Source organism: Dermacentor variabilis, chromosome 1 (genome assembly GCF_050947875.1).
Source record: "Dermacentor variabilis isolate Ectoservices chromosome 1, ASM5094787v1, whole genome shotgun sequence".
Lineage (NCBI taxonomy): Eukaryota > Metazoa > Arthropoda > Arachnida > Ixodida > Ixodidae > Dermacentor > Dermacentor variabilis.
In genome coordinates this window covers 240,718,386-240,731,427 of record NC_134568.1, presented here as the reverse complement: position 1 = coordinate 240,731,427, position 13,042 = coordinate 240,718,386, and the positions used below count along the sequence as shown (strand labels likewise).

The following is a 13,042-nucleotide window of genomic DNA, read 5'->3' as shown; positions in this document are numbered from 1 at the left end:
GGTGCTTATCTCAAAACTAGTGCTGGTTTCAAAATATGTTCCTAGTTGATTTGCCTTGAAAACTCACTGGCCTCAATTTGTAAAAGCCAATACTATGTGCCTTAAAGTAGTAATTATATTAAAAAACTGATTAGTTATATTTCTTTAATTTTTCAACTACATGTAATTCTTGTGCAAGTAATGTCCACCTCTTCAAATAATCTAGCTCAAGGAGTAGACTTGTATCCTATGCCAGAGGCAATTAAAAAAAGTTATGTAACACTACAAAGCACACCTAGTAAATAGTACTTTTGTTATATGGAAATGATGATTGTGCCTTGGATAAACTGGCCTTTATTAATTTGCTTTACCCTGCACTATATTATATACTGCAGTGACATTCAACATGTGTGTGAAGTTGCTTGTGCAGTTACTCCTATTAAGCAGGTTGTTTAACTACATGGTGTTACACTCTTTGTGATTTCCAATGACGAAGTCGGAGCTGCTGACCGACTTCACGAGTGAGCATGTTTTTCTGGCATTGAACAATGCCTCTAAATCCGTGATTCATGCAGCATAGCGTGAGAGAGGACATGCAAGTTCTCTACTGAATTCAGAGTTATCCAGAGTAACCTGCGCATGGTCATCTGCTTCCATTGTTTGAAGCATATTTTGGTTTAGTCGACGGCGCAGACATGCAAGAGCTGCACCGCCTTTACCTGATGCTTTTGCGTATGTGCGAGTTGCGAGAGTGAAATCTGGGGTCTGTGCCTAGGTACTATGGAAGGGTACAGGCTGTGCTCCGTTCATCCCTAGCAGATGGCAATGCACACTATGTGAGAACCGGCGCTTAACTTCCGTTCAAACTGGATCACAGTGTGGCGTATGCTAAGTTATGCAATGGGGAAACATACAAAACAACGAATTCACAGCAACATATCATTATTCATCGGTCTGTGGCTGCTAAAGCGGCAACTACCTAAGCCCCCATTCGAATCCATGCCTCATGCCACATCACTTTCTTCCCCTTGGTAGGAACCGTCAATGTCATGCCTGTCAGTGAAGCATAGGTAAAAAACAGCTACTGCAGAAGTGAAAGGGCGAAATGATATATTAATGCAAATTTAAAGATGGTGGGGGGAAAGATGCTTAAACACACATTTGAACTATGGACCTCCCAATTGCGAGGGCAGTCCTGTGACTGCTATGTCACGATAGACGAATGGAGGGAGAGCTTACTCCAGAGTATTTACCCATGTTCACGTAGTGCAGTTCGGCTAGGTACAAATGGGCAAAAATGTGTCCATGTCCTTCGTAAGTAGGCGCAGTCCCCAGATTTTTCTCTCGCAACTCACACATGTGCGCATGTGTCAGAAAAATGCGGCATATCTCTCGTGGGTCTGTCTCATTGACGAAACTGATACATGCCATGTGGAACATCAAAAGCAGTGTAGCATGCTGTGACGAGTTTTCCATAGCGTTCGCCATCACCACAAAAGTAATGACTACCATGGTGCCACCATGAAGAGTGGGCAAGAAATGAATAAAAATGAACGGGTGAAGAAAAGATGTCGCACAGAGTTCCGGTCCACTCTGCTCCATGGAGTGATTGCCACTCGAAATCTGCTCTCGATTTTCCATTGAAAAATGCAACTCATGCTCTCACTCTGTCATTGGAACACACTTGCTACTAAAAGAGCAGAAAAAGTTGCTCTGACTTTGCCATTAGAATATACCATATATGTGTCTAATGCAGATGGCAAGCTTTGTAAGACTCGCGCTCTATTGCTTCGTAACACATCCCCAACCTTTGGCACAAGTGTATTGCAGCTACAATGGGGTCTTGTGAACGAGGCAAAAGAACAGGACACATTCAAGATAATACTCATTGTTTGGGAATACAAGCAGACTAGCACCAAGCAGAAGTGAGGGCATCCTTTCTGTAAAATTAATTAATTAATTAATTTATTTATTTATTCTACCTTCAAGGCCTGAAGGCGTTACAGAAGGGAGTGGAACAAAATACAGAGCATGTACAGATGACAGGTTATAATAATAAAAAAAAAAATGTAGATTAACAAAAGCATTCTTCAATAGTAGTTCTGAAAGCAGATGTATCGGTTATGTTAACAATTGAGGCCGGCAGATGATTCCATTCATTGGTAGCTTTAGGAATAAATGAATAAAAAAATAGGTTCGTGCGACAATGTGGAACGCTCAGTTTATGGTGATGGTCAGTATGAGATATGTATGCAGGTTCGGAGAAAAGCAAAATGGCATACTAAAGAAAAAAGTATGTTTCTTCTGTAATTATTTACAAATGAAAATGTTGCTGTACTTTCAAAAATACACTCTGCCAAAGTGGGTTAAATACTGAAGCAGTAAAAACACACTGCCATTACCACTTGATGGAAGTGATGAAGAAAGCATAATTCATCAGAGCTGTCCTGGTGCCTCTGCCTGCTCCTTCACGCATAGTGTATGCTGTCGTGCTTTGTGTCTTTTATTAGAAATAAGTGTGATGCACTGACACATAAAGAACGTGTTAATCTGTATATATGTACGTACAAAACAACCAAAACGTGCACTGTCAGCAACGGTGTGAATGCAGTTTCTTGCTCTTTTAGGCTACTGATCATCCCTTATATATTGCAGTGCTCTTCTCAAAGAAAAGGAACTACACTCGGCTAAGACATGCAGCACATTTACACTCGGATTACAGTCGAACCCACTTTAACAATATTCAAGGGCCACGAACATTCTATTGTTATAACCGATAATTGTTATAACCAGGTTGCAGGAAAAAAATCAAAAGGGGGGGGGGATGGCTGAACTGATGTGAGAAAACTATAATGGCGGGGAGGCCAGTGCCCCTCCCCAGCACCTTCCTCCATCCGGCTGCTGATTGTGTTTACTCGTTTAACTGCTTCTTGGACGCTCCGATTGCGTCTAACAAGCCACGGCTGTCGGCATTAAAGAATGGCACTGCTATACCAACTGCTGCAAAGAGAGGTCATGGGTGGCAGGCGATATGCGAGCACCACCGAGGCATCGCTTTGGTGGCCCCAAAAGGAGCCTTTTAAAACTTGCGAGAAGCCTGTTGCGGCAGCCTGTCAGCTTGAGAAATCCAGAAAAAACGCTGAGGCGAGATCGCCATAAGCATCTCGCCACGTACCTCCCACTGGCTTGCACGAGAAAACTCTATGTTTATCAGCCTTGCATGCTTGCCGAGGTGCTCCACGTAGTGCAGCGGTAGGTTCCTCGCGAAAACAAAGCCCCGTAGGGAGACCGAATCGTCTGCCGGGCCTCCTGTGAGGACAAAATTGAGGCAGCCTGCCCTACCACGTCATCGCTGCCATTGTCGCCATTGCTATCTGATACAAGCATGTTTGCGACCATCGCCTAATTGGTTAGGAGCACTTAGCTTACAAATTTATGGTCATGCTCTTTCGTTTCACTGGCAGCGTCGTGCATTGCCTATGATCAGCCGGCGGATCCGCCATCTTCCCTTTTGGCGGCGAGTCAAACCAACTGTTGGTCAAACGAGGCTGAGAAACCGCATGGCCAGGAACGATTTCGACACAACCAACAAAGATGAACGCGGGCCATTAATGTGTTTGCAGAACTGCGCTGACTGAGGAGCCAGCGAGCAACATGTGAGCAATCCGTGAGCAGTGCAGTTGGCGTGGTTCATTAGGGTTTCAGAAGGTGGAGCGTTGTAGAGCTTAGGCGTAGCCCATTCAAGTTCGGAGGGGTGGAAGGGCGACGGGAGGAAGGCGTGCGGCAATGGCTGGAAAATGAGCGTGCGGTGGCTGTTGGAGCAGCGGCCCATTGTGCAGCGGCTTGAACTTCTCGTTTTATTTTTTTTTTTTTTCAAGGATTTCACATTTCATTACCTCTCGGCTCGGACACTCAGCAGCCAGACTTCGTTATAACTGATAATGCGATATCGAGACATTGTAGTAAGCGGGTTATTTCACCATGGAAAACGTACGAAAGTTGACGGTGCAGCAGCTTCTCATTGTTAAAACCAGTATCATTGTAAGTGGGTTCGACTCTATGAAAGGTAGAAGGGAGGTAATAGGCCCAGTGCATACTTTGCTGTGGGAGGGAAGCTTTTCATGTGGTATTGTCCATCACAAGAACTAATAGATAGGCAAATTTATTATCACATTGAGCTTGTCCACTTAGCTGTTCATGCCATTTGTAAGCTTTCATATGAAAAGGTTCAGTGACACTTGAAGAAGAAAGCACTAGCAGGCGATTTTGTTTGTCGAACTCACTTCGCTGCATTGAAGTTGTAGCTTTAGTAGCATTGCTTCAAAAATAAAGGGATAAATACTCAATGCAGAATCAGCAAAAATTTGGAAACCAGTTTTTCGTATTTATAGAATGTAATAAGTGCCCCTGCTTATGTTAACTGCCATTCTTCGTCTGCCAGCACTCTGTGTTTTTGTTTTTTTTTAGGTGTCGACACTTTGCCATTCTTAGCACTTCGCAGCGTATCGCTCAGGTCTTGGATGCAATGCTATCTTGTTTTCAATAGTGAGATTGATTGCATTAATGTTGCGCAAATAACAGCTAAAATAACATACTATATATAATGTGACAACTGATTTACCCATTGACATTGCCATCAATTCCAAGTACTAACACTTTCCTGTCTAGCATCACCACGAAAGTGACGCGTGCATGCCAGCCAATCCCCTGAAATTATTCATAAAATTATAAATTTGGGCCAGTTTTACGACTTTATGAATCTTGCATCAAGTTTTACGAAACACAAGTTCTGTCCGAGAAAAAATTAGCTCATCGGTCTCCCAACTTGCCATTGGAAGTTTCCTGATGGTGAGGGTTACTTGTTTTAAGCAAGCTACTCAACCAGGCAAAATTGGCTGCAGCAAATTCGCTGGTAAAGTTGCTGTTATCTAAATACAGTGTGTTGGCTGCTCAATCACTGCTGTTCCGAGTTTGCTGCTACTTGAGTGCTGCATCTCAATGTAGTAGATTGTGAATGAAGTGTGAATGTATCCCTCACAAAGCATGGCTCAAAAAAAAAAAAGAAAAAGTGCTACTACTTTTCTCCTCTTCCGCCTCGATTGTCTGTCCAGGGATTTCACTAATTTTGATATTCACAGGTTGGCAGGCATGCACTTGCCACGATGATATGCACTAGCCCAAAGTGGCAGTAAGTTTACCCATCTGACTGGGGTATAAGTGTTGGGGCCTAAATCGTTCATTGTGTTGTATGGGTAACTGTTGTGGGTAACCGTAAGCAACCGATTGTTGCACTGTTACATTGCTATGTGTGTTGTCATTGTAAGTGGATTGCACTTATTTTCTGCTTTAAGTATGTTCTGTGCGCGAAAGCTACCATGAATGTTGAAGACCACTCTTTGTTTGTGTGTATTAGTATACAGCATTTGGCATTCCCATGTCGTCTTTTCCAGAGGTTGGGTGTTGAGAACCAAGTTGAAAGCAGTGGACTTTCATCTCCAGTGCATTCACGTGGTAGTGGGACCCACACTCCGGATTCTGTGACCATTGATAACATGGTGAGATTTATTAAGTTTGTAACATTATCCTCTACCGCAGTCGTGGCCGAGTGTACAGGGTGTCCGCCACGGCTGCGGTAGGTGGACTGTTCGAAACCCACCGCCGGAACTCACCGATTATAAAAGATGGATACAGGCGCTCCCGAACCCGGCGCCCAGTAGTGTTTGGTGTATACTGCCTGGGGAGTGCACCCAGCTGCCAATTTTCCTAGTTTCGCCATGCAACCCTGAAGGGTGGTTACATTCACTGGCCGGAATGCGGACACAACATTATCCTCTTATAGCCTGAATTATTTTTGCCAAAAGAAGAACATTAGAAGTCAATTTGAAAATACTTGGATACGAGGTAAGAACATCCAGGATTACTTTCAAGCTTATCTATATGGCACTCACAATTTCCAAGGGTCGAACAACCGTCATCTCATGTTTGCTCATGTGAGTACGCCGGCAGCATGCAGATGGGCTAAGCGATGAATGCCGCACTCTGGACTCGCATTGAAAGGATTTGTAATGCAGCAAGCTTCAACTATGATGGTGACACACCTCAAGGTGTGCAACTTGTTAAGTAGACTACTTGTTCATCAAATGTTGGTGCTCGGGCCTTGAGTCATGTCATCCAGAGATACCAAATGAAGCATGCTGTTGTCCTCAGCGAGTGTGCTCGTCGTGGCACCCAGGGGCAGCTGGGGTATCTAGCTATGCTGCAGATGTCGCTGTATGCAACTATAGTGGTTAATTGCATGGCAGGGCTGGAGTCCGCACTCACGCTTATGTGCTCCAGTCTGGCCTTGCTATGTGGTGCGGACCAGCTTTGTCCTGCACCAGCTTGACCAACAGATAGTAGCTGTTGGTCGAATAGTAGTGAAAAACGGTTAGTAGCTCTATACGAAGCGAAGTTTGCCAAGGCGTCTAGTCGGGAACGGCCAGAACTGAGCGCACGCTTGCCAGTGCATCTGGTCTGACCTTTAGTTTCGCATGGTTCGAGGCTAGTTGAGTGTTCGAAACTAACAGAAATTAGTGAGACGTGATGGCTATGACACTGATAAGCAGTATGGCCGAAGTTTCATTTCTAGGTGGCTGGGCGTGGCTGAGCATTAACAGATGATAGTACGATGTGATATGTGATATTGATATGCAATAGTATGATAGTCGTACGTTCGGAAGTACATAATTCTTATCGGAATTCGAAATGCAGATTTCTTTTAAAGTTGTGCAAATAAAAACATAGGTCACTTAAAATTTGAACGCACTTAGAACAACTTCTTCAATCTCACAAGAGAGAAAGAAAAAAAAAAATGTTGCATCATCATTTTTATATTTATTTACGATACTGACAGTCTCAGTGAGACCTAAGCTGGTGGGCATTGTATTTCACAGGTTTACAAAGACAGCTCATGCTCCATGGTACAGTAGAAACCTGGTACATGAGGTATTGCAAAAATCACTGCCAATTCGAAGTACAATACTTTTGGTTAGTATAACGACACTAGTCAATAACAAATATAGTATTACTAAAGATTGTAGAAACAATAGTGAATAAATGACCTATGTAAAATTACAGAGGTCATACAGACAATAGCATATGAGTGACCATAGTTGGGGCTTGAGATGCATAACTATTATGCGCAAGAAACAAGTATTACAGCGAAGAAATTGGTGACAAGTTGTATCACAGCTAGCAATGAGAAATCTATAGCAGCTACTTATAAGTAAGCTCTTCTGAAATATGCTTGGTGGCAGCTAATCATGCAATATGCGAAGGCTTCCGAAATAAGCAGCTTATTAGTCTTGCATATGAAAGCAGCACTCAAAGTATATAGGGTGTTTTTTTTTATCAGTCTCCTGTTCTCAACTAGAAGGACTAGGCAACTGTTTGAAGCAAGCATTAATTTCTGTATGATATGACACAACATACACTTGTGAGTTCTTTTGTGCGGTACAGCACGGATCAGTTACGTTCAGAAATAGCAAGTTTGGTTAAATATGTTTTGACAGGCTGTGCTATCTTTTTAGAACCACTATTCTGCTGCATATGCAAAAAGAGAGAAAAAGAAAAATTGGTGCCAGCTGTGTTTACACTAAATAGGTCATGGAGCCCACCATTTCTAAGAGCTAATGGTAACAGCAGCACCAAGAAACTCTCAGATGAAGAATCTAGTCTCTATTCTGGTATTCTGTGTTAATCATTTCCAAGATGTTGCTCCGATGTTTGGACACTCTGTGCTGGCTTTTAGCATGTTTCAGGACAAATTAAAGGCTTGTTTCAGTAGTGCATAGTATAAAGCTAGTACACATTTTTTTTTTTTTTTTCAGGCCTCGGACATTAATGAAAACAGTGAAGACACAACCGATTTTGAGGCTGCCATAATGGCCAAGCGGCAAATGATGGTTCAAGAAGGCAACAATGAATCAGACACAGGTGGGTAAATGTAAACTATTTAACTTGCAAATATAGATTTTAGGACCATGTTGTGATGCATTAAATGGCCTGTGAGCTTCCCCGCTTCTGTGTAAGCAGGCGTTTGTTGGGTTGCATCACCACGTACCCGAGCACATGGGGGTTGGACCCTCCTGCGCTTAACCGTGCGTGGCTTAGCCGTGTCCAGGGAAAAGGGGATTGTGGGAGTTGAGCCGATGCCAGGAGTTTGGACTTTTACGGCCCCTCGGCGGAGGCCTTGGCTTCACGTAGATGGCACCCCTGGACTGACCCACCTGGGGTAAATCGGTAGTTGCCATTTCCTCTCCTCCTCTCCAATCTCTTTCCATCTTTTGTCTCCTACTTATTTCTTTATTCTGACCTTCCAGGCAGCAAGGGTTAACCTTGTGTGAGCAGCCAACCTAGGTTATGCCATATTTGGTTATAGTGGTAATGTACAGCTGCTGTTTGCAGGGCCTCTTTTACAGGCCCTGCAGTGTCCCCCTGTAGGGCTCCATGGTGGGTGGCTGGTGTTACTGCTGAAAAATGCACTCACTTATGGCTAGTTCGTTCCCCCCACTACCTGAACGCTCCTTGAAGAGGGGGCGCACTGATGAAATCTTCGAATTTTTTGGTCGCCAAAAAGAAAAACGAGCATGAACAATCTCGCCTTTTGTTGTTTCGAAATCCCTAACTCGGGCACTTGCACCAGGCTATAAAGCATCAAAGATGGCTAGCGGTGATCTCCTTTTGGAACTCCGCGACAAAAAGCAACATTAGAAACTGCATTACCTAATATCATTTGGAGATATCCCAGTGATAGTGACCCCACACTGCACAATGAACACCACCCGTGGTGTTGTTTCCGATGATGACCAGATGGAGTTAACAGAGGTTGAACTATTAGAAGGTTGGAGTGATCAAAACACAATCAATGTTAAGAGGATTCTGTTAAGGCACAACGGAAAAGAGATTAAAACAAAGCATCTAATCTTAAGGAGTCCACTTAAACCTTTGGTTCAAGTGGGCTCCTTGAGAGCATTGAGACAGGATATGGGAAGATCCACATCAGACCATATGTCCTAAACCCTCTGAGATGTTTTAAATGCCAGCGATTTGGCCACAGTTCACAGAACTGCCGAGGCCGCCAAACTTGTGCTAATTGCTGTGCTCATGAGCACTCCTCTGACTCATGTGAAAACTCTCTCCTCTGTGGGAACTGCGATGGGGAGCACGTCCCATACTCATGCCCATCATGAAAAAAAGAAAAAGAAATTGGGACAATAAAACTAAAAGAAAACATGTCATTTAAGGAAGCATGCAGGCAGGTGTTTTACCTGCCTAAAGTCAGTTTTGCCAAAGTGATGTGTCAGGCGGCAGCGCCATTACAGCCTCCGGTGGCTGTCTGGCCCGCGCACAGTGAGCTGGCGATGACGCCATCCGTCCCCTTGGCGGCTGCGGCTAGCACTGCTCCGCCGTCCCAGAAGAAGGGGCCATCGACTTCCGGGCTGGTGACTTCCAGGGTCTGGTATCCTAAGGCGAGTGCTTCAAGCCAAACATACCACTCGAAAAAGCGGGTGCCCAGTTGCTCCGGAAAGCGAGGTCGGCGTATTACTCTAATCTATTTTCACAGGACATTAAGCGTACCGACCTCACATGGAAGAAAATAACCACTGTACTCGGGCGTAACCAAGAATCCAATGAAATTGAATCAATATGTTACGGTAACGATTATGTTTCTGGCTCTGCTTTAGCCAATTTGTTCAATTTTTTCCTTAACCAATTCACAAGTAATGCAGCACAACAATACAAAAGTATACAAAGGCCTTGCACAAGCCCAAACACCTTATTTTTTTACCCAACAGATGCTCAAGAGGTGGCTTCCGCAATAATAAACCTTAAAAAAAGTAGCGTTTGTGACCTAGACAACCTGCAATTAGGACCACTAAAAGACAACCTGCAATTAGGACCACTAAAGTATGTAGTGCATGAGATAGCATGTCCATTAATGCACATTTTAAATCTTATCCTCTCCACTGGTGTATTTCCAAAAAACATGCAGATTGCAAAAGTAACTTTAATTTTTAAGGGTGGTGACAGAAATGTATTGAAGAACTATAGACCCATATTGATTTTATCCGTTTTTTCCAAAGTGATAGAAAAGCTCTTGTATATAAGATTGTCTAACTATTTTTCTAAGCAATCATTGCTACACAATTTTTAGCATGGATTTCGTCAGCATTGTCCGACGGAAACCACGCTGCTAAAGCAAAAGGAAATAATCTTAAAAAACTTTTCAGACCGTAATTTAACACTGGCAGTATACGTAGATTTATCGAAAGCCTTTGATTCATTACAGCATGAAATACTACTTGATAAATTGCAGTCATACGGTGTACACGGCATTGCATATGACCTCCTAGCTTCTTTCTTAAGGCATCGTAAGCAATACGTATCAGTAGGAACATCTTCTTCAGATATTAAATGCATAAAGATGGGAGTACATCAGGGCAGCATATTGGGGCCACTTTTATTTTGTGTTTACGTTAACGACCTACACTCTTTTACCTTAAATCCACATGTAACATCAGTTTGCTATGCTGATGACACTACATTAGAGTGTTTTAGTTAAGCGTGTTTACGCTCCGCTAAGCAGCTAAGCGGAGCGGAAGCGCGATTGCGCATGCGCCGTCCGCTTAGCCGTAAGCGGTATAGCGGAGCGAGGAACACGGTCCGCTTAGAAGCTGCCTGAGCGGAGCGTGCCGCGCAGCACTTTGGCTAGCGTTGGCGTCAGAACGGATTGGATTAGATGCAGAAAGCAAGCGCGCTGGCTAACACGTGGCGTTCCCCAAGACGGCGCTTTATTTTCCATTGGATAAAATGGACCGGTAACGCATTACAAGCGCACGTCTAGATATTTCATAGAGAAATAAGTTATATATATACATATATACATTTTACTGTATAAGAGTGATCATAAAGTGTTTTTATTTTCTTTCATTACCCTGAATTTAGCCAGGGGGCGCTGCAACTACGAAAGGTCCGCTCCGCTCCGCTAAACGTATAACTAAAACGTGAAAACCTCCCGCCGCTCCGCTGTGGCTTAGCGGGGCAGCTCGGAGCGGAGCGTACCGTAAACACGCTCAACTAAAACACTCTATTACTAATCACTGGTAAAACAACTGACGATATACAAAAGATATCTGATGAAACTATGCCGCTGTTCTGGAATGGACAAAGTGCAATTCCTTACTTATTAATATCGCAGAAACAAAAGCAATACTCTTCAGACCAAAAAATAAGGTTGTAAACTTGCCGTTGATTACACTTGGTCACAACGTGATTGAAATAGTAGAATGCATGAAAGTGCTGGGCGTATATTTTTCAAGTACCTTAACTTGGGATGACCATATCCGCGAAACTCATAAAAAATTGTGCAAAACTGCAGGTATGCTAAACAAATGTAGACATATCATTCCTCAACGTATAAAACTACTACTATATAACTCGTTAGCTCTTTCTCAGTTATCCTACGCCCACCTAGTATGAAGCACAACAACAAAAACGAATCTAAACCGACTGTTCCTAATTCAAAAGAAGTTTATGAGAATAATTGCAAACGCCCCATATGATCTTCACACGCAGCAACTCTTTAAACAACTTAAGGTTATAAATGTCCATTATTTTCATAATTATTGTTTACTCCAGACATACTGTTTGGCCACAGAAAAGAACAACTCTTTTTCCCGCGAGATTTCAGAATTAAGAGAAGATATTGCCGTATACACTACACGTCACCACAATATTTGGCACATACCTACTCCTCAAAACAGCTATGCGAAACAATCTATCGCTTTTACTCTTCCAGCTCTGCTCAATAATCTTGCCAACAAATCTGTAGGTATGTCACAGTTGTCCAAAAAAACAATGCGAGATCAGTTCCTGTGAACTATGATGCATTTATTTATCTATTTTCTTGTATTTTGCTCATTAATCTGAAGCTTTCCTTTGTATTTTGCAAAATGCTTATGTTCCCTTGTGCAATCATTGTCCGTGCATATGTGTAAAAGCAGTCATTTGTATGAAAATTGTTTAATAACTGTTGCTGCTGCTGCTGTGTAAAGGGGCAGCCACCTCGCCAAGCTACTAATCTCAGTAGCTTTTTGTGGCTACTCCTTCCTTGTGTATTTGTTCAAGGAGAATAAAATTCAGTTCAACACCCATTCAGGCGGTGCCCTTAGCGGAGAAAGAGCGGCGGAAATTTCTTGACCGCTCCAAAAAAGACAAACCTCGCACCACAGTGTCCAGAAGTGCTCTGTGAGCTAACTCTTCTTTCTTAAACACACAGCACCAAAAACCACATTCAACATGGATACACAAATATTACATTGGAATTTCGGAGGTCTCCTCCACAACCTCGGCGACATTAAAGAACTCCTATATAAGTATAACCCAAAAGCCCAAAAGTGCTCTGTGTTTAATAGGCGCATTTAAAGCCCACGCAAATAATCTTCCTCCAACAATATGCTATTTTTTGTAAAGACCACGATGATACTAGTACTCTCCGGTGGTGTGACTATCATAGTCTACAGAGGTGTTGCCTGCTGGGAATTAAAACTTCGTAGAGCCCTAGAGGCAGTTGCTGTCCGAGGGGTGTTCTTTTACAAGGTAGTCACTATCAGCTCTGGTTACATGCCTCCTAATTATCAACATTAGACAGAGTTTCAAAATAGCCATACATGGTCGTTGGTGATCTAAACGCGCATATTACAATATGGGCTGTAATGTGAGAGGACGGCCAATAGAAAATATCCAATTCTCTTCAAGTGCCTGCTTGCTTTACAAGAAAGAACCAACATTCAACAGCTCTATGCACAAAACCTTTTCTTCCATACACTCTAAAAACAGTTTCACCTTTTGGGGTGTATATTTGCCACAAAACAATAATCATCATCTGTCTCGCTTGCGTTTCCTGTCTTGAAAACACTGCGCTGGTTACTTTCCTGTCGAGAATGCTCTGTCATGCTGATAATGTGCATGCTGTTTGGGACTTGGAAGTACCGGGCTCGCAGCGTTAAAGAAAGGAAATGCG

At 43.0% G+C, this 13,042-nt stretch overlaps 1 protein-coding gene across 8 annotated transcripts in view; it reads left to right on the top strand.

Annotated features, from left to right (window-relative positions):
• The window catches only part of Prp4k (Pre-mRNA processing factor 4 kinase), a 130,066-nt gene that overhangs the window by 47,095 nt on the left and 69,929 nt on the right, over window positions 1-13,042 (top strand). For all 8 annotated transcript variants that reach the window (XR_012823331.1, XR_012823333.1, XR_012823330.1 and 5 more), the window contains exons 7-8: window positions 5,430-5,534; window positions 7,848-7,953. Coding sequence is in view for 3 of the 8 variants with exons in the window: in XM_075672241.1 (XP_075528356.1) it covers window positions 5,430-5,534; window positions 7,848-7,953 (211 nt within the window). In the remaining 5 variants the exon portion in view is untranslated. The remainder of the gene's footprint in view (window positions 1-5,429; window positions 5,535-7,847; window positions 7,954-13,042) is intronic.